Source organism: Phocoena sinus, chromosome 10 (assembly GCF_008692025.1).
Source record: "Phocoena sinus isolate mPhoSin1 chromosome 10, mPhoSin1.pri, whole genome shotgun sequence".
Lineage (NCBI taxonomy): Eukaryota > Metazoa > Chordata > Mammalia > Artiodactyla > Phocoenidae > Phocoena > Phocoena sinus.
In genome coordinates, this window is record NC_045772.1 from 82,781,193 (window position 1) to 82,804,204 (window position 23,012).

General features: G+C 38.4%; 1 protein-coding gene across 7 annotated transcripts in view; it reads left to right on the plus strand.

The window, feature by feature from the left end:
- Positions 1–23,012, plus strand: part of CASC1 (cancer susceptibility 1) — a 75,687-nt gene that overhangs the window by 44,336 nt on the left and 8,339 nt on the right. For 6 of the 7 annotated variants that reach the window (XM_032644235.1, XM_032644240.1, XM_032644236.1 and 3 more), the window contains 3 exons: positions 16,673–16,748; positions 19,585–19,745; positions 22,736–22,892. In XM_032644235.1, the coding sequence (XP_032500126.1) occupies positions 16,673–16,748; positions 19,585–19,745; positions 22,736–22,892 (394 nt within the window). The remainder of the gene's footprint in view (positions 1–16,672; positions 16,749–19,584; positions 19,746–22,735; positions 22,893–23,012) is intronic. The other variant, XM_032644241.1, reaches the window with a different exon arrangement.

Below are 23,012 nucleotides of genomic sequence, written 5' to 3' on the forward strand. Positions count from 1 at the left end.
TTAAATTAAAGCAAAGTATTTTGGCTCATTAAATTATGATTAAATTCATAATTATCAAGTTCCTTTTGTCTACGTAAATATTATTCTAGCATTTACAGTTTCCCTTAGGGAGTATTAATATACCAATTCCACTTAATATCCTCCCTACTATTTCTGGAAGGAATAATATCATTATTCATTATGGCAACCCTAATAATCCTAAACATCTATTTCCCTCTAGCTAGCATAATACCCATCATCTTACCAGTTTTCACAGCCTGCAAAGCCGCACTGGGATTATCCCTGCTAGTAATAGTATCAAACAGCTATGATATTGATTATGTACAAGATCTCAACCTTCTCCAATTTTAAAAATTATTATGCCACCTATTATATTAATACCACTAATATGATTATTAAAAATATATAATTTGAATTAATACCACCACTTTCAGTTTACTAGTTTTATTAGCTTATTCCTTCTTAACCAATTTAATGACAACAGCCTTAACTTTTCATTAATCTTCTCTGATTCTCTATCAGCACTTTTACTTTGACATGACTCATCACTAATACTCATAGCCAGCCAGTTCCTCCTATCTAAAGAATCACTAGCTCAAATCACTGCCCCTATATATCACTGTACTATTTATGCTACAGATATTCCTAATTATAACTTTCACTGCCACAGGATTGATTTGATTCTATTCTTATTCGAAAAAACACTAGTCCCAGCATTAATTACTGTCTCTCGCTGAGGAAACCAAACAGAACTACTCACTGCAGGAATTTACTTTTTATTTTACGCACTAGTGTGATCTCTTCCACTTCTAGTTGCTCTAGTATATATCCAAAATATTATAGGTTCATTAAACTTTTTAATAATCCAGTACTGAGCCCAAACAATATCTAACTCTTGATTCAATATTTTCCTCTGATTAGCATGCATGATAGCTTTTACAGTAAAAAATGCCCCTTACAGATTACACCTCTGATGGCCAAAGGGGCGTGTAGAATTCCCACTTCCAGACCTGTAGTTCTTGCAGCTGTATGACTCAAACTTGGTGGCTGTGGTATACTACAAATCACAATAATCCTAAACCCCTTAAACTACATAGTGGATCCATCCCTTATATTATCCTTATGAGGAATAATTATAACCAGCTTAATCTGTTTGCACCAAACAGACTTAAAATCACTCATCAGATACTCCTCTGTTAACCACGTGGCACTTGTCATTGTAGCTGTCCTCATCCAAACACCTTGAAGTTTTGTAGAGGCTACCACCCTAATAATTGCCCATGGCCTCACACCATTTTTACTATCTGACATCTATTCATGTGCTTGTGGACCATGTGTGTGTCTCATCTGGAGAAGGGTCTATTCAAGTCCTTTGTCCATTTAAAAAATTGGCTTCTTTGTCTTTTTGTTGATGAGTTGTAAAAGTTCTTGATATATTCTGGATAACAGACTTTTACCAGATCTATTAAAATGTGCAAATATTTTCTTCCATTCTGTGGGCTTTCTTCCACTTTCTGGATAGTGTCTTTTGAGGCACAAAAGTTTTTAATTTTGAGAAAATCCAATTTATCTATTTTTTTCTTTCATTGCCTGTGCCTTGGTGTCAGATCTAAGGAACCATTGCTAAATCCAAGGTCATGAAGATTTATCCCCATGTTTTCTTCTAGAGTTTATACAGTCATTCCTCGGTATCCATGAAGGAATGGTTCCTGGACTGCCCTGTGGATACCAAAATTCACAGATGGTCAAGTCCCTTATATAAAATAGCATAATATTTGCATGTATCCTACACACATATTCCCATATACTTTAAATCATCTCAAGATTACTTATAATACCTAATACAATGTAAATGTTATATAAATAGTTGTAAATATGTTGTAAATGCTACGTAAATAGTTACCAGCAAGGCAAATTCAAGTTTTTCATTTTGTAACCTTCTAGAATTATTTTTTGGAATATTTTTGATCCACAATTGGTTGAATTTGTGGATGCAGAACCCACATATATGGAGGGCTGACTAAGCCTTTTGTCTATTTTGAGTTAATTTTTGTATGTGGTATGAGGTAAGAGTCCAATTTCATCCCTCGGTACATAGATAGCCAGTTGCCTAGCACCATCTGTTGACAAGACCATTCTTTCCCCAGTTTAATGTTTTCCGCCCTTGTCGAAAGTCAATGACTATAGATGGATGTGTTTATTTCTCAGTTTTCCATTCAATTCCACTGATCTATATGTATATCTCTATGCCAGTATCACAATGTTTTATTTACTGTTGCTGTGTACTAACATGTGAAATTGGGAAGCGTGAGCCTCCAACTTTGATTTTTGAGATTGTTTTGGCTCTTTGGGGTCCCTTGAAATTTCATATGAATGTTAGGATAAGCTTGTGTATTTCTTCCCAAAAGCCTTCAGGAATTTTCATAGGAATCACATTGAATCTGTAGATCGCTTATGTACTATTACCACCTTAACAATATTAAGTCTTTCCATCACCATGGGATGTCTTCACATTATTTAGGTTTTCTTTCATTCCTTTCAGCTATGTTTTACGATTTTCAGTGTACAGTCTTGCACCTTGATTAAATCTATTCCTAAGTATTTTATTGGTGTTGACATTATTTAAAATGTAACTGTCTTCTTAAATTCCTTTTGAGAATATTCATTGCTAGTACATACAAACAAACAGATTTTTGTGTATTGATATTTTGTCCTCTAACTTTGCTGATATTAGTTGACTAGCTCAAATAATTTTTCTGTTGATTCTTTGGAAACATATATGTAAGATGCTGTCATCTGTGTCTGTGAATAGACATGGTTTTACTTTCTCCTTTCATATGTGGATGCCTTTTATGTTTTTCCTCATTGCTCTGGGTAGAATTTCCAGTACCATATTGTAACAATGGTGAAAGCCAGCAATGTGGCCTTGTTCCTGAATTCAGGGATAAACCTTTCAGTCCTCAACATTGAGCATGATACTTCCTGTGTGTTTTGTCTAATGCTTTGTATCATATCGAACGAATGTCCCTTTCCTCCTACTTTTGTGTTTATATGATGAAATTGCACTGGCATTTGTTTAAAGCTTTTTCTGCATCAAGTTACATGATCATGCAATAATTGTCATGTATTACATTACATGGTTTTAATTTAATAATCTATAACATTGCTTGGTTCACTATATTAACAACCTGGAATTTCTGGTGTAGAGACACTTGCTTTTGGTGCATAATCTTTTCAATATGCTGTTGGTTTCATATTTCTATTATTTTGTGAAGGATTCTTACATCTGTATTTAGAAGGAGTGTTGATCTGTAGTTTTCTTTTTATGATGTCTTTGTATGATTTGATTAGATTGGGGTTGGTGTTAGTGGTTCAGAGCAGGGGTCTCCAACCCGCGGGCCACGGACTGCTACTGGTCTGCTGCCTGTCAGGAACCGGCTGCACAGCAGGAGGTGAGCGGTGGGTAAGCAAGCCAGGCTTCATCTGCCTCTTGCCATTGCTCCCCAGTGCTTGCATTACCGCCTGAACCATCCCCCCCCCGCCCCCCTCCCCCTTCCCGTCCGTGGAAAAATTGTCTTCCACGAAACCGGTCCCTGGTGCCAGAAAGGTTGGGGACAGCTGGTTTAGCGGACTAAGGCTAGGGCTGGGGCTGGTATGGGAGCTGACCTGGGGCTGGGTTAAGGTTAGAGTTTATGGTTATAGTATATGGTTTATAATTTATGGTTTATATTTTAGTTATGGTTATAGTTAATGGTTATGGTTGATGGCTTATGGATGTGGTTTCTGGTTATGCGTATTGTTTCTGGTTATAAATTATGGTTTGTGGTTCTGATTTCGGTTTCTGGTTATAATTTATGGATTATGGTTCTGGTTTCAATTTCTGGTTATGGTTAGGTTTATGGTTTATGGTTATGGTTTATGACTATAGCTATATGGTTATATGATATATGATTTTATGGCTTTTTGGTTAAGGTGAAGTTAGGGTTTATAGTACAGGTAAGGTTACAGGTATGGGCCAGGGGTTAGGTTTGGGGTTTGGGTTTGGGTGGAGGGCCTGGGTTACGAGTTAGGGTTAGGGTTTTTCTTTGTAAGCCTACCTAAAGCTTTGTCAATTTTGTTTATCTTTGCAAAAAAAAAGCTCTTAGTCTTATTGATCTTTTTATTGTCTTTTTAGTCTCTATTTCATTTATTTCTGCTCTGATCTTTGTTATTTCCTTCCTTCTACTAATTTTGGGCTTCCTTTGTTCTTTTTTTTAAATTTTTTTTGCTGTACGCAGGCCTCTCACTGCTGTGGCCTCTCCCGTCGCGGAGCACAGGCTCCGGACGCGCAGGTTCAGCAGCCATGGCTCATGGGCCCAGCTGCTCCGCGGCATGTGGGATCCTCCCAGACCGGGGCACGGACCCGCATCCCCCGCATCAGCAGGCGGACTCTCAACCACTGTGCCACCAGGGAAGCCCTCATTTGTTCTTTTTCTAGTTTCTTGAGGTGTAAAGTTAGGTAGTTTATAGATCTTTTTTGTTTCTTGATGTAGGCATTTATCACTGTGAAATTCTATCTTACCACCTCTTTTGCCTTATCCCATAAGTCTTGGTATATTTTCTTTCCATTTTCATTTGTCTCGAGATATTTTTTTGATTTCTTCTTTGACTTATTGGTTGTCCAGTAGCATGTTGTTTAAGCCCCACATGTTTGTGAATTTTCTAGTGTTTTTCTTGTAACTGTATTCTAGTTTCATACCATTGTTGGTATGAATCATCCGAAAAGATGCTTGATATGATTCCAGTTTTCTTAAATTTATTAAGATTTGTTCTGTGGCCTAACATATGATCTACCCTGGAGAATGTTCCATGTGCACTTGAGAAGGAAAGGTATTCTGTTGCTTTTGGATGAAATATTCTGTACATGTCTGTAAGTCTATCTTGTCTAATGTGTTGTTAAAGGCCAATGTTTTCTTATTGGTTTCTGTCTGGATGATCTATCCATTGATGAAAGTAGGGTGTTAAAGTCTCCTACTACTATTGTATTGCTTTCTGTTTCTCCCTTTATGTCTGTTTGCTATATATATTAGGTGCTCCTATGTTGGGTGTGTGAATATTTACAAATGTTATATTCTTTTATTAGATTAACTCCTTTATCATTATGTAATGACCTTCTTTGTCTTTTATTACACTCTTTTTCTTAAAGTCTATTTTTGGTGATAAAAGTATAGATGCCCCAACTTTCTTTTGGTTTCTATTTGCATAGAATATCCCTTTTTATCCTTTCACTTTCAGTCTGTGTGTGTCTTTATATTTAAAGTGAGTCTCTTACAGGCAGCACATTGCTGGGTCTTGTGTTTTTATCCATTCAGCCAGTCTGTGTCTTTTGATTGGAGAATTTACGCCATGTACATTTAAGGTATTTATTGATAGGTATATATCTACTGCCATTGTGGTCATGGTTTTCTGGAAGTTTTGTAATTCCTCTGTTCCTTTCTTCTTTTCTTGTTCTCTTTCTTTGCAATTTGATGATTTTCTGTACTGGTATGCTTAGATTCTTTTATCTTTGTCTTTTGTGTATTTACAATAGGTTTTTGCTTTGTGGTTACCACGAGACTTACATAAAACAACTTATATTTATAACAATCTATTTTAAATTGATAGCAATTTAAGTTTGAATGTATTCTAAAGCTCTACACTTTTACCCCCCACCACGTTTTATGTTTTTGATGTCATAATTTACATATTTTTATCCCGTGTTATTCTCAACAAAATATTGTAGTTATATTTATTTTTACTACTTTGTCTTTTAACATTCATACTAGCTTTATAAGTGATTAACCCACCATTTTTACAACATTCTTCTGAATTTTACGTATATTTTTATTTATACTTTCATATGTTTTCCTGTTACTAATTAGCACCCTTTCATTTCAGTTTAAAGAAATCCCTTTAACATTTCTTGTAAGGCTGGTCTAGTGATGATGAACTCCTTTAGCTTTTGCTTGTCTGGAAAACACTTTTTCTGTTCTTCAATTCTGTATGAAAACACTGACAGGTAGAGTATTCTTGCTTCGGTTTTTGTGTTTTGTTTTTTTTTTCTTTTAGCTCATTGAATACATTATGCCACTCCCTTCTGGCCTGCAAATTTTCTGCTGAAAAATATACTGGTAATCGTATGGGGGTTCCCTTGTATGTAACAAGTTGCTTTTCTCCTGATGTTTTTAAGATTCTTCCTTGTCTTTAACTTTTGACACTTTAATTATAAAATGTCTTGGTGTGGGCTTCTTTGAGTTTATCTTTTTTGGTACTCTCTGAGCTTCCTGGATCTGAATGTCTGTTTCCTTCCCCAGGTTGGGAAGTTTTCATCCATTATTTCTTCAAATAAGTTTTCTGCCCCCTTGTCTCTCTCCTCTCCTTCTGGGACCCCCATAATGCAAATGTTGGTCTGCTTGATGTTGTTCCTTAAGTCTCTTAAGCTGTCTTTCATTTTACTTTTTGCTTGGGTGAGTTCTACTGCCTTGTCTGTGAGTTCTCAGATCGTTTTGTCCGGCTTTATCTAATCTGCTACTGAATTTCTCTTTTGTACTTTTCAGTTCAGTTATTGTATCCTTTGGCTCTGTGACTTCTATTTGGTACTTTCTTATATTTTATCTTCGTTGAAATTCTCAGTATGTTCCTTTATTCTTCTCCTAGGCTCAGTTAGCATCTCTACAACCATTGTTCTGAGATCTTTATCAGGTAAATCACTCATCTGTTTCACTAAGGTCTTTTTCTGAGGTTTTATCTTGTTCTTTTGTTTGCAATATATTTGTCTGTTTCTTCACTTTTCTTGACTCTCTGTATTGGTTAGATAGAACAGCCACCTCTCCCAGTATTGAGGGAGTAGTCTAGTGTAGGAGATGTAATATATCCTTCAACACTACCTTGGTTGTCTCTCAATTCTTTGTGATTGTCCAAGCACCTACTTTATTTTTAGTGGCTCCCGATAGTTGAGTCTGTGCCAAGACCTGTCAGTGTCCCAAAAGGAAGGAGCTCAGTCAGCACCTAGGTCCAGGCTCATTGGAAGCCAGACCTTCAAGCAACAAATTTTAAAGTGTACAAGTATGCATCTTTCAGGGGAGGACTGGGAGATAGTCTTCTGGGATCTTCTGCTCCCTCTGAGCTGAGCCTTGAGGTGATAGCCAGTTAAGAACTGTTTCTTTCTTTGCTACCATCCTGTTGAACTCATGAATACAAGCTCTGCTGGCCACCAGAACCAGGCAATCAAGGGCCAGGCCCTGGGCAGCAGCCAGCAAAACCAGGGTACCAAATGTAGAAACCAGGGCACCAGACACATGTACAAGCTTCCCCTGGGAAACACTGGTGCTCAAGAGAGATAGTGCCTTCCTTCTGAGGTCTCTAGGGAGGATTACAGTGGGCCCTTAGATGTGTGTTCAGTTAGAAGCCCACCCCTCAAGCCACAGCTATGAAGATAAACTAATAGGCCTCTTTCACAGAAAGACTGAGCTCCCGGGTGTGTCGCCTCTCTGCTGTGCCCTGGGGGTGGTAGCCAGTTGAGAGCTCTTTCTTCATTTGTTTCAGTCCCTGGGACCTGTGAATGTGAGCCCCACCGGCCACCAGAGACAGGTGAGCAAGAGGTGTCCGCTGGGTGATACAAGCTCCTTTTTGGGAGATCCTGGTGATCTGGACCAAAATAGAAGGAGAGCACAAAGATATGGTACCTGCTGGCCTCTTGTTTTTGGAGAGTAATTCAGTAGGCCCCCTAGCTGGGTGTTAAATAGTAGATGCCTGTCCCTCAGGCCTACGCTTTAAGATAATCAAATAAGCCTCTTTCACAGAAAGTCCGGTTGCTTTTCAGTTGGCCACCTCTGCCCTGGGCCCTGGGGCAGGTGAGTCTGCACACAGGGGCCTTTTAAAAACTGCTTCTCAGTTTGCATAGCCTTCTGGGTCTGGTGGAAGCAAGCCCTCTTGACTTTCAGAGCCAGATGTTTTGGGGGCTAGTTTCTCAGGTGCAAGTCTTAAAAGTTGAGGCCTGACGTGCAGTTCAAACTCTTTGTTCCTCGGGGAGAAGCTCATGTTTGTAAGTTCCCTCCTGATTGTGATTTGCTGTACAGGGGTGGGTTTATGGCGAGATTGTGTCCCAGCCTCTCCTACCTGCTTCTGTCTGGGCTTTTTCCCATTCACCCGATGTGTAGGAGTCACTCAGCTAGTTTTCGGGGTTTTTTCAGAGAAAATTGTTCCATATGCAGCTGTAGATTGAGTGTGTTTGTGGGAGGAGGTGGCTTCGGGATATTCCTACATCGCCTTCTTGGACTAGAACGTATATACTTTTATATGGGAAAATACCTAAGATGCATTGTTAAGATATTTTTTTCAAGATACAAAACTATATTTGCAATAGGGTTCTGTTTTTGTAAGGGAAAAAAAAAACTTATTTGTGAAATCGTAGAAAAAAATCTGGCACCCTGCTTATCCAAACAGTGGCTATCTTGGAGCGGCAGGTGGGGGGGGGGGGGAGTGTGAGACAGATGGGATGGTGATATACTATCAGTGATTTTTTATTCTCTTTACAATTCTATATTGTTTGAATTTTCAATAAATATTCTGTCCTTGTGAAATTCCCTTCCTCCCGTCCTCCTCATCCAATTTACCTAACATCTACTTGTCTTTTAAGACTTACCTTTGTTGACAAAAATTCAATTAACAATTAAGTTAAGAAGAAAAAATAGAATTTTATTTGAGCCAAACTGAGAATTATAACCTGGGAGACAGACTCTCAGAACATCTGAGAACTGTTCCACTTGTTAGAAGTCGAAGGCACAGTCATATACATTTTCAAGACAAAGGACTGTACATCAAAATCACACACTGACATTTTACATAAAGTTCACCAAAGATACGTAATCCAGGTAAGCATGTACAAAGTGAGCAGTAAATCACCGTGACCCCTTACAGAGTTGTGAAAGAATGCTAATCTAAGAAGTTACTTTGCTGACATCAGAACAAAGGATAAAAACATTGATCTTCGTGGCAGGCGTTCCCACCTTTGAGGATGTCTGGCTAACGTATAACACAGATGCACATTGTACATTAGGGAGGGCCCAATACAGGCAGGGAATATGTTATGCTTAAATTTTCTTGTCCTGCTTTAAAATATAAATTTTATTTTATCACTTTCAATTCTACCTCCACAAAGTTCTCCCCTTATTTTCAGGCTAAATTAGATGTATCTTTACTATGCTCTTATCATTCTGTTTAATTATTAAAATTCTTAACTTAAACACTAAATTATGATCTCAAGGACGAGGATAAGGATATTCATATTTAGGATATGAATCATATTTAGGAGGATAAGGATAGATTTCATCTTTAAGCACAGGGCCTGGTACGCGATAGAGTTTCGATAAATCTTTATTGAATGAATGAAGGAATAAGCGAATGAATGGACGGTTAAGTGCTTAAAAGTAGGCCCTAACTTGAGTCTGATTTGTTGTGAACAACCTGTGTAGGAACAATCACTCGTATCAAAGAATTCAACCAGTCCCCACGTTAAAATTATCCTGTGTTTCTGAGACACTTAAGACTCTCGGTTACAGTTGGGTGTGCTGGGAACCATTTCTGTCACTTTAGGGAATCTACAGGCTTGTCCCTAGGGATTCTTGGGACCCTCTCCTCAGCAGTTGTGACCCCTGGGGTGATCTGGCGTAGTACAGGTGGTGATAGGAAGGCTTCACTTCCAACCCCACAGTGGCCTCAGGAGAAGTGTGCTTGTTGCAGTCCAGTTGGAACTCAGAATGTGAAGCAATATTTATGGGCAGTGGTGAGGTTTGTATTCCTTTATAATCACGGCAATATAGAAACTGTCATAACCCTAAATGTCACTCATAACACTGTTTTCTTGGTATGGTAAAATATGGTATACATTTTTTAAACTGGCATATAAATTGATGAAATTTAACTTGTATGTGTATGTGTACATGTGTTTGTGTGAGTGTATGTAAATTAGGGACGACCTGTAGGATCAGTAGGCAAATTTACTGTGTTTTGGCTTTAGAGGAAGAGATTTCTCTATTTTTATTTTTTTTGCGGTACTCGGGCCTCTCAGTGTCCCGGCCTCCCCCGATGCGGCGCAAAGGCTCCGGACGCGCAGGCTCAGCGGCCATGGCTCACGGGCCCAGCCGCTCCGCGGCATGTGGGATCTTCCCGGACCGGGGCACGAGCCTGCGTCCCCTGCATCGGCAGACGGACTCTCAACCACTGCGCCACCAGGGAATCCCTGAGATTTCTCTATTTTTAAAATTTTTTCTTTAGGATAAGCTGCTTATTTTTATGATTTTAGGTTGGCATATTGTAGTATAATATTACATTTCTTGTATCTTTTTAATAAATTTGGAGGCTGATTGCAAGGCAAATATTAGTATAATAATGCAGGAATCTATGGCCCAAAACACTTTAATTATGCTTGATATGTGATGTGATTACAAATACCAAGAGTATTTAGTACTTTGTTAGTTTAAAAATTAAATCTCTTAGGTTTAGAAGATGGTCTAAATTGTCTTCCTTTTTCATGGGTCTATTAAGAATTTTGCCACTAGAGGGCTCTTAATACCATATTTTAGTTCATTTAAATGTGTAATAATAATATTTACAATAATGTCAGTATTGGCTAATACTGTCTTTCCAATTAATATATCTTAGAAAATTTTTTGAAAAGTCTAATTTAAGTGTAGCAAAATATGAGAAATGTTGCTTTTTAAAAATAATTATCTTCAGAAATAGTTTGGTGATCATGTACCACTGCATGCATGATATAATGGACCTTTGAACTTTTTAAAGTTCAAGTTAAAACTAGTCTTTGTCGGGCTTCCCTGGTGGCGCAGTGGTTAAGAATCCACCTGCCAATGCAGGGTACATGGGTTCAAGGCCTGGTCCAGGAAGATCCTGCATGCTGCGGAGTAACTAAGCCCACGCGCCACAACTACTGAGCCTGCACTCTAGAGCCCATGAGCCACAACTACTGAGCCCGCATGCCTAGAGCCCGTGCTCCACAACAAGAGAAGCCACTGCAATGAGGAGCCTGCGCACCGCAAGGAAAGTAGCCCCAACTCGCTGCAACTAGAGAAAGCCCCACACGGCAACACAGACCCAATGCAGCCAAAAATAAATAAATAAGCAGATACCAGATTTAACATAAATATGAGTATATATGTATTATATATTTAATATAAATATGAGTATATATAATATATAAAACATATATATGAAATACAAAATTTACTAAGTGCCTTTTATGAGGAATTTCACATGATTGTGGATAAGTGTAACAGTTACTGTACGTTCTGATGTGTGCAATGAGAGATATTAGGCATGGGAGTTAAGAGATCAAAATAAATTTAAAAAAAGACAAAGCCCAGAATGAAAAGACCGGAAGTCTTCTCTGATGAGGTAACCTTCGAGCTAAATCTTTTGATAGGCATGGAGGAGTTTAGATGGGAAGGAAAGGAAATTGTTCTGCTCAGAGGGAAAAGTGTGGAGGCATGAAATAAATAGCCTTAGAGATTCAGGGACTTCTTGGTATCATCATGGATAAATTAAAAATCTGTGAGGATAACCCACCTAGCTTTAGCATTCATCAACCTTTAACTTCCTACAGACCTACTTCAGCCTGTTTCCCCGGTCATACCCTGGACCTTGTTCTTATTTCTTTACTCATTCAGCAAAGATTTATTGAATGCCTACCTCTATATGCTAGGCACTATTCTGGCCCTCAGAGGGCAGTGGTAAAGGACAAATGAGATTCCCGCTCTTGCACTTTACTTGCAAGTCAGGAGAAACGAACAATAAATAAGAAAAAACTGGAAAAAAGCAGATACTAATAAATGGCATGCACAGAATTAATCAGGGTGGTAACTAGATTGGGTGTTTAGGGAGGGCTTGTATGATGAGTTATTATTTAAGCTGAAACCCAAATGACCAGAAGGAACCAGCTATGTAATTATTAGGGTAGAAATATTCTGATCTGAGGGTAAAATTACTGCAAAGGTCATAAGACAGGAGTGAAGCCCAGGAAGAAGGCCAGTGGACTGATGTACAGTGGGCAAAGAGGAGAATGATATGTGATGACGTCAGAGAGAAAAGCAGAAGCGAGGTGAAGCAGGGCTTTGTAGGCCAGAAGAAGAGGTTAAGATTTTATTGTAAATGCAGTAGGAAGGCATTAGAGGGCTCTAAGTATGAGAATGGCATGATTTATCACCTTGAAAGGTTATTCTGGCCATTACGTAGATAAAAAAAATTGTGAGGGGCCAGAGTAGAAGCTTGGTATTGAGTTCGGTAGTACTAGAAAGGCATGAGAAGTCATGGTGGCTTGGACAAAGGTGGTAGTAAGAGACGTGGAAAGCTGGATGTGTTTGGGAGGTAAAATAAACAAATCCTGCTGAGTTTTGATTTGGGGAACTAAGAAGATGGTAGCGCAATTTACTGAGATGGACAGGTATGGGCTGAATTGGTTGAGAGTGACAGAAACCAGAGGATTTTGGTGGGGACATGGTAAGTGTGGAACACACAAATGGAAATGTCAAGTAGGCAAACGTGAATCTGGAGTTCTGAGGAAAATCAGATCCAGCCACCGTGTGTGTGTAGACTGTGTCTTTCCAGGGCTGAGCAGCACAGTGTATGTGGCCTGAAGATCATCACTAGCATGGATTTGGGAACCACCGGCCTATAGATGGTATTAAAGCCACAGGAATGAATGAGGCGTCGGCCCACTCAGGGTAATCATTCTTATCTTTTGTACAAAATGAAGCATATGGTGCTGAATTTTCAAAAGTCACCTTCAATTCCTTATCAAGAGCCAATTCCAACACTTTATCCTGAAGCTATAGTTAAATTATCTTTTGATGATGAAAAAATTGGATTTCAGATCAGTGAACTTCCTTTGTGTAGATATTCTCTTGATGGACAGTAAAATTCAAGACATTCTATCAAATGTGTACAGTATTCAGTACTGACATTTTGCAGATGTCCAATATCAAGATCACCTATTTCATTGATAATTTTTTTAATTAATTAATTAATTTATTTATGGCTGTGTTGGGTCTTCGTTTCTGTGCGAGGGCTTTCTCTAGTTGTGGCAAGCGGGGGCCACTCTTCATCGCGGTGCACGGGCCTCTCACTATCGCAGCCTCTCTTGTTGCAGAGCACAGGCTCCAGACGCGCAGGCTCAGTAATTGTGGCTCACGGGCCCAGTTGCTCCGCGGCATGTGGGATCTTCCCAGACCAGGGCGCGAACCCGTGTCCCCTGCATTAGCAGGCAGACTCCCAACCACTGCGCCACCAGGGAAGCCCCAGTGATAATTATTGATATCAAGTCTCCTGTGTTCTCTTTTAATATTTTCATGATTTTTGTGGCTTTTGATTGGTTTAGTTATGCCTTCACATTTAAATCTTTTATCCATCTGGAATTTATTTTAGTGTAAAATGGGGAGAATCTAAATTTATTTTATTTCAAATCTTAGCCAGCTGTCTCAAAATACTTACCATATAAACGTAGGCTTTTTCTATTGATCTGAAATGCCATATGCTAAATTCCCAAGTGAATCCTGAGATCTGTTTCTGGAATTTCTAGTCTGTTTCCATGATCTTATTCATGACCCAGGTTATGTTTTTATATCAAATTCAAATTACACATATATTAAAAGAATTTCCACACTACAATAACTGCACATTAATCAAGTTACAATGAAAAATTGCTTGTATTCTGTGAAGTTCTTCCCTGTTATAAGCCAGTTCCTATACCTGTTGAACCAAGGTGTCATTGAAAAGTTATACTTTAACTACCTTCTCTGCTTCATACTCTGTCAACATTTCCAGGCAAACAGTTTTAAGAAATGTTATTTTTTAGATAGATTTATTATAAATCTATAAATTTAGTGCAATTCAAATAAAAATTCCAGTTGGTAACTGTTGAGACTTGACAAAACACTATTAAAGTTTAGCTAGAAGAAAAAAAATACACGGAAAAATTTCTAAAACGATTATGATGAAAGAGGACTTTTCATTAGCAGATATAAACATGATATCAATATGAAGAAAGAAGTTTTTTTTTTTTCAGTTTCATTGCCAACAAACACAAGGAGTTTTAGAATGTATAAAACTATGAAGGCTTATAGTATCAATAAATGTGGTTTGGAGTTTAATTATTGTGCAGGAGTATGTTCTAGCTGCAATGACAGGAAAACATTCTAGAATAGTTATGAAGATTAAGGAACTTGCATCAGAATGTAAATTGACCCATTGCTTCCTTCCTCCAGAAGTCTAACTTCAAAAAGAGTCAATTGAACTAAAGAGTAACATAGAATTATAAAAATTATGAATTATATAAAGGCAGTGTGTTGACTTAAATACAAGATTATTCTCTTATGTGATAATACGGACACTGATAAATTCCTGTTGTCGCATACTGAAGTACTGTGGTTATTAAGGGGAACGTTCTGTTGAGAAAGTCTAAATTCTTGGACTCCCTGCAAGGTAGAAAACCAGTTTGATCTACATACTGAAGAATTCTCAACTCTTTGAAGATGTGAATTGGAAAGGCTGACTCACTTGTTGGTTTGATATCTTTGATATTATTGTTGGAGAAAATCCTTCCTGTAAGAAAGAAATGCAGCTGGCTTTTTAATGGTAGATAATATCAAAGGCTGCCTAGATGTTCCATGGGCACCTCAAATCGAACATATCCACAATCAAATTCACTACTTTTTTTCCCCAAACCTATTCTTCCTTTTCTTTTCTTGGTAATTGTTACCACCATCCATCTTATTACCTAAGCCAAGCATCTGTAAATCAGTCTTTGCCTGTCCGTTGCCTTACTTCTATATCCAGTTGCTATCCAAGTTATGTTGATTTACTTCCTTATCATCTCTCACATATGCTCCTTCTAATGGTCCTGATTGCTTCTATCTTGAGTTAGGCCCTGATCCTCTTACCTTGGACTTCTTACTCTTTACAAAGCAATACATTCATCAGGCGGGCACCAGAATACTCTTTCCAAATGCAAATTTCTTCATGTTACTTTCCTAGTAAAAATTTTTTTGGGGCTCTCTTTTACCCACAGAGGAAATTCTGGTCTTTAGAGTGGCATCCAAAGCTCTCCACAGGCTGGCCTGCCTCTCTCCAGCTTCAAATCTTTACACCCTCCTAGCCTGTCTCATTCCAACCATGCCTGACTACTCAGGGTGCTTGTAACCCTGTTTTGCTTCATACCTTTCTCCCTTCACTCATACTTAAAATTCCCTACCACCATTTTGGGGAAGACCTAATTATCTTTCAAGATTTAGTTCAAACTTTACCACCTTTGGGTAGCGTTTCCTTTTTTCACCACTAACAGACTATTCTTCCCACAGAATTAACTGTTCTTCCTTTCTATTCTATTGTGGACCCCTTACTACACTACAGCACCCACAAATGGTATTATGCCTATTTGTTTACCTGCTTTCCTAATAGACTGGCAGCTCCTTAAGTCAGGGACCTTGTCTTTTCTTTCCTTTTGCTTCTAGCATCTATGGATGCCTGTACAATTTAGGCACTCAATAAAAATTCTTTGAATGAATGAGTTAATAAGTGAGAAGTGTCAGAGGCCTGATGGAAAGAGTTGGCAGAGAATGCTAGTGTTAAAACTGGTCAAGAGGAAGATACAGGGCAATATCGTGATGAGAGCAGGGAAAAGATAGTTTACTGAGGGGGACTTGGCTTTGTATGGTGGATGAGGGTGAGAGGCATGGTGGGATGAACTGGCATTAAGCTTCTGACTAGAATTCCGGTATAAGGTTCTTTTATTGCTGTAGAAAAGTACAGGTGGTATTTGAGATCAAATGAAGTTTGCTGGATGTGATCCAGTTTGCAAATATTAGCACACACATACCAAATTTTCATAATACTGCATTTATCTAGTACTTTACAGCATACAAAATACTTTTATTATTTTATTTGACCCTTAGACCAGTCATCTCCCTAAGCTTCAGTTCCCTTTCTTGTAAAATGAAAATAATAGCTATCTCTTAGGATTGTTTACAAGAGGTATCATATGTCTGGCACACAGTTACATACCAAATGGGTTGTTAGATCAGGCATTTGAGGCCCATAATGGTTAAGTGACTTGCTCAAGGTCACAAAGGTAAGTTAGTGGCAGGTTTAAATATAAATTCCTATGTCCTCTTTTTGTAGTATTCTTTTTACTACACCAGGATGTAATGATATCTTCTACATTACTTGGTACATAGCATCTTTAATTCCCCTCAGAGGCTTACCCAAAAGCAGGCTTTGGAATTAGTCTATCAGAGAGTTTATTGCCAAAATCAAGCAAAATCTAAAACTTGGCTAAAACCAAAATGCAAATACAAATATTTTTATAGCTTGCATTGCTTCCTAGCCTCTCTATTTTACACTGAGGGGTTTTCAGCAAAGAATCTGAGCAGGCTAGCTCCTGCCCTTATGAGGCTGTGGAGATGGGCTCTCATTTAAATTAATTATTTAAATATTGTTTTTGAATCCAGTTTTAGGCCAGAGCAAGTGTCCATCTGAGGCCTGGAATTAAGGTAGCAGAAATCTAGTGAGAACTGGAACAGGAAGAGAGTGAATCTGGGCTGCAGCAGACACTGACGATCACACCCATCTGTCCTTGTGTTCCCTGTAGAGTTCTGTCCAGGAAGAACCTGAAGCCACAAGATATGAACTGGAGATGAAATTATTAAGTGAAACAGTTTCAGCAGGTATTCCTCTAAATTACATTTTTAGAATTTAATTCTATTGGGATTTTTCTGCTTACAAAAGAAATGCAGGGACATTGTAAAAAAAAAAAAAAAAACTCGGATGTTGCAGAAGTATAAAGTGAAAATTCTTCCTCATCCCTCTTCTGATATAACCAATGTTAACAACTTTTTAAAATTTGTACAATCTCTCTCTCTGTCTCTGTTTCTCTCTCTCTTTTTTTTTTTTTTTTTTTCTTTTTTTTTTTGTGGTACGCGGGCCTCTCACTGCTGTGGCCTCTCCCGTTGCGGAGCACAGGCTCCGGACGCACAGGCTCAGCGGCCATGGCTCACGGGCCCAGCCGCTCTGCGGCATGTGGGATCTTCCCGGACCGGGGCATGAACCCGTGTCCCCTGCATCGGCAGGCGGACTCTCAACCACTGCGCCACCAGGGAAGCCCCTGTTTCTCTCTCTTTTGGTTTTAAATAAAACCATGGGATCATATCATACAGATGTTTTTGTTGAAAATTACTTTTTTTCACCTAATAGTATTTGTCATTGTACATACATACATAGAACACAATATATATTCTGCTTCAATGAATAATATTCAACAAGATTCTACGTCAGAGCACATTGGTAACCTTACTTTTTAAAGTATCTGTATAATTTCATCCAATAATGGGACATTATTTAAATCCTTATTAGTAGACAATAAGGTTATTTCTAATTTTTTTTATTATTGCAAGCAGTGTTGCATTGAACATTCTCAAGCACACGTACATGATCAGAAATTTTTCAACACTCCTGTATTCAGTCTTATCCTGGCAAGTAGAAACTGGATATAGTTTTAATATGTCAAAATGATAGTGATGTCTAATTTGAAAATCTTTTAGTTTGAGATTTATATACATGTTTTCCACTAACTTTATCATTATGCTTCTTTCCCAGTAACTTTTAAGGAATATACTTTTTATATATTTCTTAGCATATTTTTTATAACAGGCTTCTTATCTACTTCACTTTTTCCAATACACTTTTGTGTCAGCAGTCAACTAGGTTTATATCTTTATAATTTTTCTATAATCCTTATGAGATAATTTTCCTGTTAGAAATATGATAATATATTCAATTCATGAAACTGTGTCAATAATACCAAGGTTTCTACATGGTGATCCCCAAATAATATATATCATAAATAGTCTAAATTGGGACACAGTATTCTTTCTGACTTTCTTTTCAGGTAAATGGACTATTAACTAGATACATTTGAAAATTACTTAAGGTATACATTTTATTGAATGTATACAAGGAAAAGGGGGCAATTGCTTAACTGGAATTTTCTCTGGATATTTCCACTTATTTTCAGTGCCTAATCTCTGTGGGTTAAATTCAGTGCCATCTCAGTGTGCTTCCTTTAATAGGAGAGGAAAATTGTAATGATAAATAATAAGACTAACAGTTCCTGAATTTTTACTATGGGCTTGGCACCAGTTCTAAACTCCTTTCTTGTATTAAATCACAGCTCCCCCAAATTGTAGACGATAGATACTACTATTATATGCATATGTTGAGGAAGGAACTGAGACTAGAGATGTTAATTAGCATATCTTGTATAAGGTCACACAGCTAGTCAAGTGTGGAACCTGTAAGGGTCTGATTTCCTCTTCTTATCTATTACACTCTATTAAAAGAATTTTGGTGAAAGGTGGGAATGATGGTATGTGACATCAGATATCCCCTGATTGTGCACTGAGATTTATGGGATCATAGAATTTCCCTGTAAAATGTCTGAACACAAAGATTATCCAGTCCAGTTTCTTCACTTTCAAACCTCCATCCCTGTTTTTCTATAAGCTGGGCCCATTTATGTTGAAAAAAAAAAAATTAGCTTTCATTTCATATATGGGCCAAATTTTATTTTTTTAACATTTTACTTCTTTCAGATTTTTAGCTCCATAATGTCCAATTTAAAAAAATTAATTTGTCAGTTATTAAATTTTGTGTTAAACCACTTTTGATCTTTTATAATGAAGGTTAGCAGGATATGCCACCCCAAAATCTGTCACTTCGGCATAAGAATTATTTTGAGCTGAAAACAATTAAAAAGAGGCAAGAAAAGGTCCTTACCCTCCTCCTATTTGCCTAAAAGCAGGGCCTAAACTTTCAAAAGTGTTTTTCCTCCCCTCTCTACCAGGAGGGACAAAGGTTAAAGGTTAATTCCCAGAGACAAGTTTAGACCCTATTAGCCTGGAGAGGGTGCCAGAGGAATTTACATAACAGGCTTTATCTCTGCCCTTGGAAGCCTAAAACTGCTATCCTTTGTTCTGTTATTTCTCCACAAATTTATTATTCTTTGTAGAAGATGCTATATAAGCCAGAGTTCTAAACCACCTCTTTGAGTTACTAATTTTTCTCAGGGTATCTCCCATGTATACATGAGGTGTACATGTTAATAAACTCCTGTTCATTTTTCTCTTGTTAATCTGTCTTTTATTACAGGAGTCTCGGCCAAGAACTCAGAAGGGTAGCGGGAAAATTATTTTTCCTCCCATACAATAAACCATATTTTTAAAGTTTTTATGTAAATAGTAACACATCCTTATTGTATACAAATTCCTAAAACGTTAGTATATAAAATATAAATGGGGCCCTCCCCTGCACCCTAACATTATACATGCCTATTCCCACTTTCAAGCTTAGCTTTGTGAATAGTTTTGAATCAACCACATTTTGAAAATGTTTAGCAGCTAAATAAAAACTTCATTTACTAGTATTAGAACATTTTCATTTTCCCACTAAGAAAATACAGAAATGTTATGATCTATTTAGAAACTGAACTAATCTGATGAATTTCAGCGCAGTTGTTGCTGTTAGAGAATGCCACTGAAAAGCCATATTTCCCTGAAGAAAATGAGGTTGATTTATGCCAATTTACAGCTCTGGGTGGAGTGCACCACTTGGATATTTTGGAGCTTCCTCCACAGTGTAAACCGAGGAAGGGCTGGATGATTGTGGAAGTAGGTTAATTCTTGAATCAAAATTTATGAATAAAATAATTTCTCATGCTTTTACTTCATCTCAAACGATCTAAACATCTAATGAATTTAACCCTATTAAGCAAGCACAAAGGAAACAATGTAATTTTAAACTGTCTTGAATGTATAAATTTGAATCAGATACTAAAGGAAAGGAATCTGAAATAATATGGATTTTAAAACTAGAATTCATACATGTTAACTTAATTGTAAACCTATAGCACTATGATTATATTGTGCCAATTTGGCCTTAATAATGACAGTCTATTTCAGAGGCTGGCAAGCTTTTTCTGTAAAGGACCAGATGGTAAATATTTTCAGCTTTGTGGGCCATACCAGCTCTGTCGCAACTCCTCAACTCTGCCACTGTAACATTAAAACAGTCATATGTAAATGAACGGGCATCGCTGTGTCCCAGTTAAACTTTATTTACAAAAACTGGTGGTGGGCTGGATTTCTCGGGGACCACAGTTGGTGGACTCTGGTCTAAATCAGTGGTTCCCAGCATGTGGTCCCTTGACCAGAAGCAGCAGAATCATTTGGCATCATCTGGGAATTTGCTAGAAATGCAAATTCATGGGCCCCACCTCAGTCCTACTGAATCAAAAACTCTGGAGGTGAGACTCAGCAGTCTGTGTTTTAGCAAAACACATCCCAAACTTTGAGAACCACTGGTCTGGATCTTTGATATACAAAGTGTGGTGTATGAACCTGAAGCATCAGCATCACCTGGGAACTTGTTAGAAATGCATAATTTGGTGTTTCACCTCAGATCTACTGCATCTGAATTTTAACAGGACCCTAAGGTGATTCCTTTGCACATTAAAGTTTGAGGAGCACTGATCCATGCAATGCCAATGCTGCTGATGTACAGATAGCCCACAGGAGTCGTAAGGATACTGATGGTAGCAGTTGTTCATTTTTCAAGGAGTTTCTCACTTCTGTTTCAATAAGCAGTAACACTTGCACTAGCATTGGCTTGGTTTAACTTTTGGTGGCCTACATCCCAGATACACCCAGTTATGTTGTCATGGCCCCTTCCTCTTTCCTTTCTTTCTCCCTGCTCCCTCCCAACCCCCTCCCACCCCCATCTCTCTGCTCTAACACATCATGTACATAGATTGTCAGCCACTTCTCACCCACAATCCTGTCCATTAAGGATCTTCATGCATTCTTGAATTAGAGACGTATTTCTCAATTTTTATTTTTTTTCCATTATCACCCCTCTAAGGAGTCTTGGTAGACATTTTTTTCCCAACTGCCCCCCAGCCCCAAAATATTAATACCGCAGATATACTGTGTATCTGCTTATATGCTATATGTGTGTCTGTATTTTATACCTAAAAGGGTACAATTGTTTCATGATCCCCCTAAGCTAATTTTTACCCTCTTAGGGATGATATTGCTGTTCCTTTCCCCTTCTCCCCACAAATGAGAATGCAGTTATTAGGGTAAACGTGGGGAGATAATCTGGTCTGTAGCCACTTTGAAGAATCTACTTGAATCAACTTTCCCTACCTCAGGGATAATTGAAGGACAGGGAGGAGGCCAAGAAAGACACCCTTTGGTGGAGGTAGGCCTTCAAAACTCTTTATCCATAGGAAGGTCCCACCCTGAACTGGGAATTTCAAGGATTCATCCAAAGAATTGTTGTTCTTGAATTTTGGCAGGATATCCTGATACCACCACTCCAGGCTCCCAGTTTGAGCCCAAAGTATCCTCCTTCACACCTGTTTTTCTCTCCTGCAACAAAGACGCCTTCCTCCTTTTTTCCAAGTCCCTTTTTAATAATCTCACACGTACCCTAGAAATTTTCCCCATCCAATTTATTCCTCTATTTTGTAACTTTTTTTTTTTTTTTGCGGTACACGGGCCTCTCACTGTTGTGGCCTCTCCCGTTGTGGAGCACAGGCTCCGTAGGTGCAGGCTCAGCGGCCATGGCTCACGGGCCCAGCCACTCCGCAGCATGTGGGATCTTCCCAGACCGGGGCACGAACCCGGGTCCCCTGCATCGGCAGGAGGACTCCCAACCAGTGCGCCACCAGGGAAGCCCTATTTTGTAATATTTTTAATCTTTCCCCCCTTTCCTAGATCCTTCTCTGCTAAATTCTGATAATGGACAAATCTCCTTTATCCCACAGACATCTGCCCTTGGCTTAATTTACTTTCTCCCCACCCTTCCCCAAGAGCTTTTTTGAGAAATAATTGAAATATAACATTGTGTAAGTTTAAGGTATGCAATATGATGATTTTTAATTAATTTCATTCATTTCTACACTTCTCAAAAGGTTGCTTATACTTATTTCTGTCTTCCCACACACACCCTAACCAAGGTGTTGGAACATGGGATTTGGAGTCCTGTAGCTTTTTTTTTTTTTTTTTTTTTTTTTGCGGTACGCGGGCCTCTCACTGTCGTGGCCTCTCCCATTGCGGAGCACAGGCTCCAGACGCGCAGGCTCAGCAGCCATGGCTCACGGGCCCAGCCGCTCCGCGGCATGTGGGATCTTCCCGGACCGGGGCACGAACCCGTGTCCCCTGCATCGGCAGGTGGAGTCTCAACCACTGCGCCACCAGGGAAGCCCTATAGATCTATTTTTGACTTCGGGCACCTTCTTGAAGTCATTTTGTAATCTTTGGCACATTAATTGATTTCTGTAAGTGCCAGTTATCCTCTCTGTTAAATATATGCCTTGTACAGTTACTTGGAGGGATAAAATGAATAGTTAAGTCCCAGCCAGCATAGGACCTGGCCCATAGGAGGGTTCTGAATTACATTCAAATGTCGTGATTTTTTTTTCCTCAAATCATTATCTTTAATTTTATTGTGACATTTTGTTAGTCAATCTATAGTTAAATGTGACCAAACTGCAGTGCTTATTTTAAATAACTGTATAGCTTATTCAGCAATATTTACATCTTTAACTGTTACCAGTCAGCTTCTAACTTGGTATTATTTTGGTCATTTTTAAAAGATACTCAAAGAAGGATTACAGAAATATACATATCCTCCAGAAACTGCAGAAGACTTTGAAACAGAAAACACTTTCCCACCCATACAGGTCATGCTTGAGGTTCATGAGAACGTAATCTTTTTTGAGAATCCTATGGTTGCAAGGTGGGATGCTGAAGGTACGGCAGTGTCTTAACCAGCTTTGATAATTATGTAATGAAAAGAGATACAATAATATAAATTCTTATATCAAATTAGGAAATGCAGCGTGTAAACTGAGTTTCTAATCTTACATATTT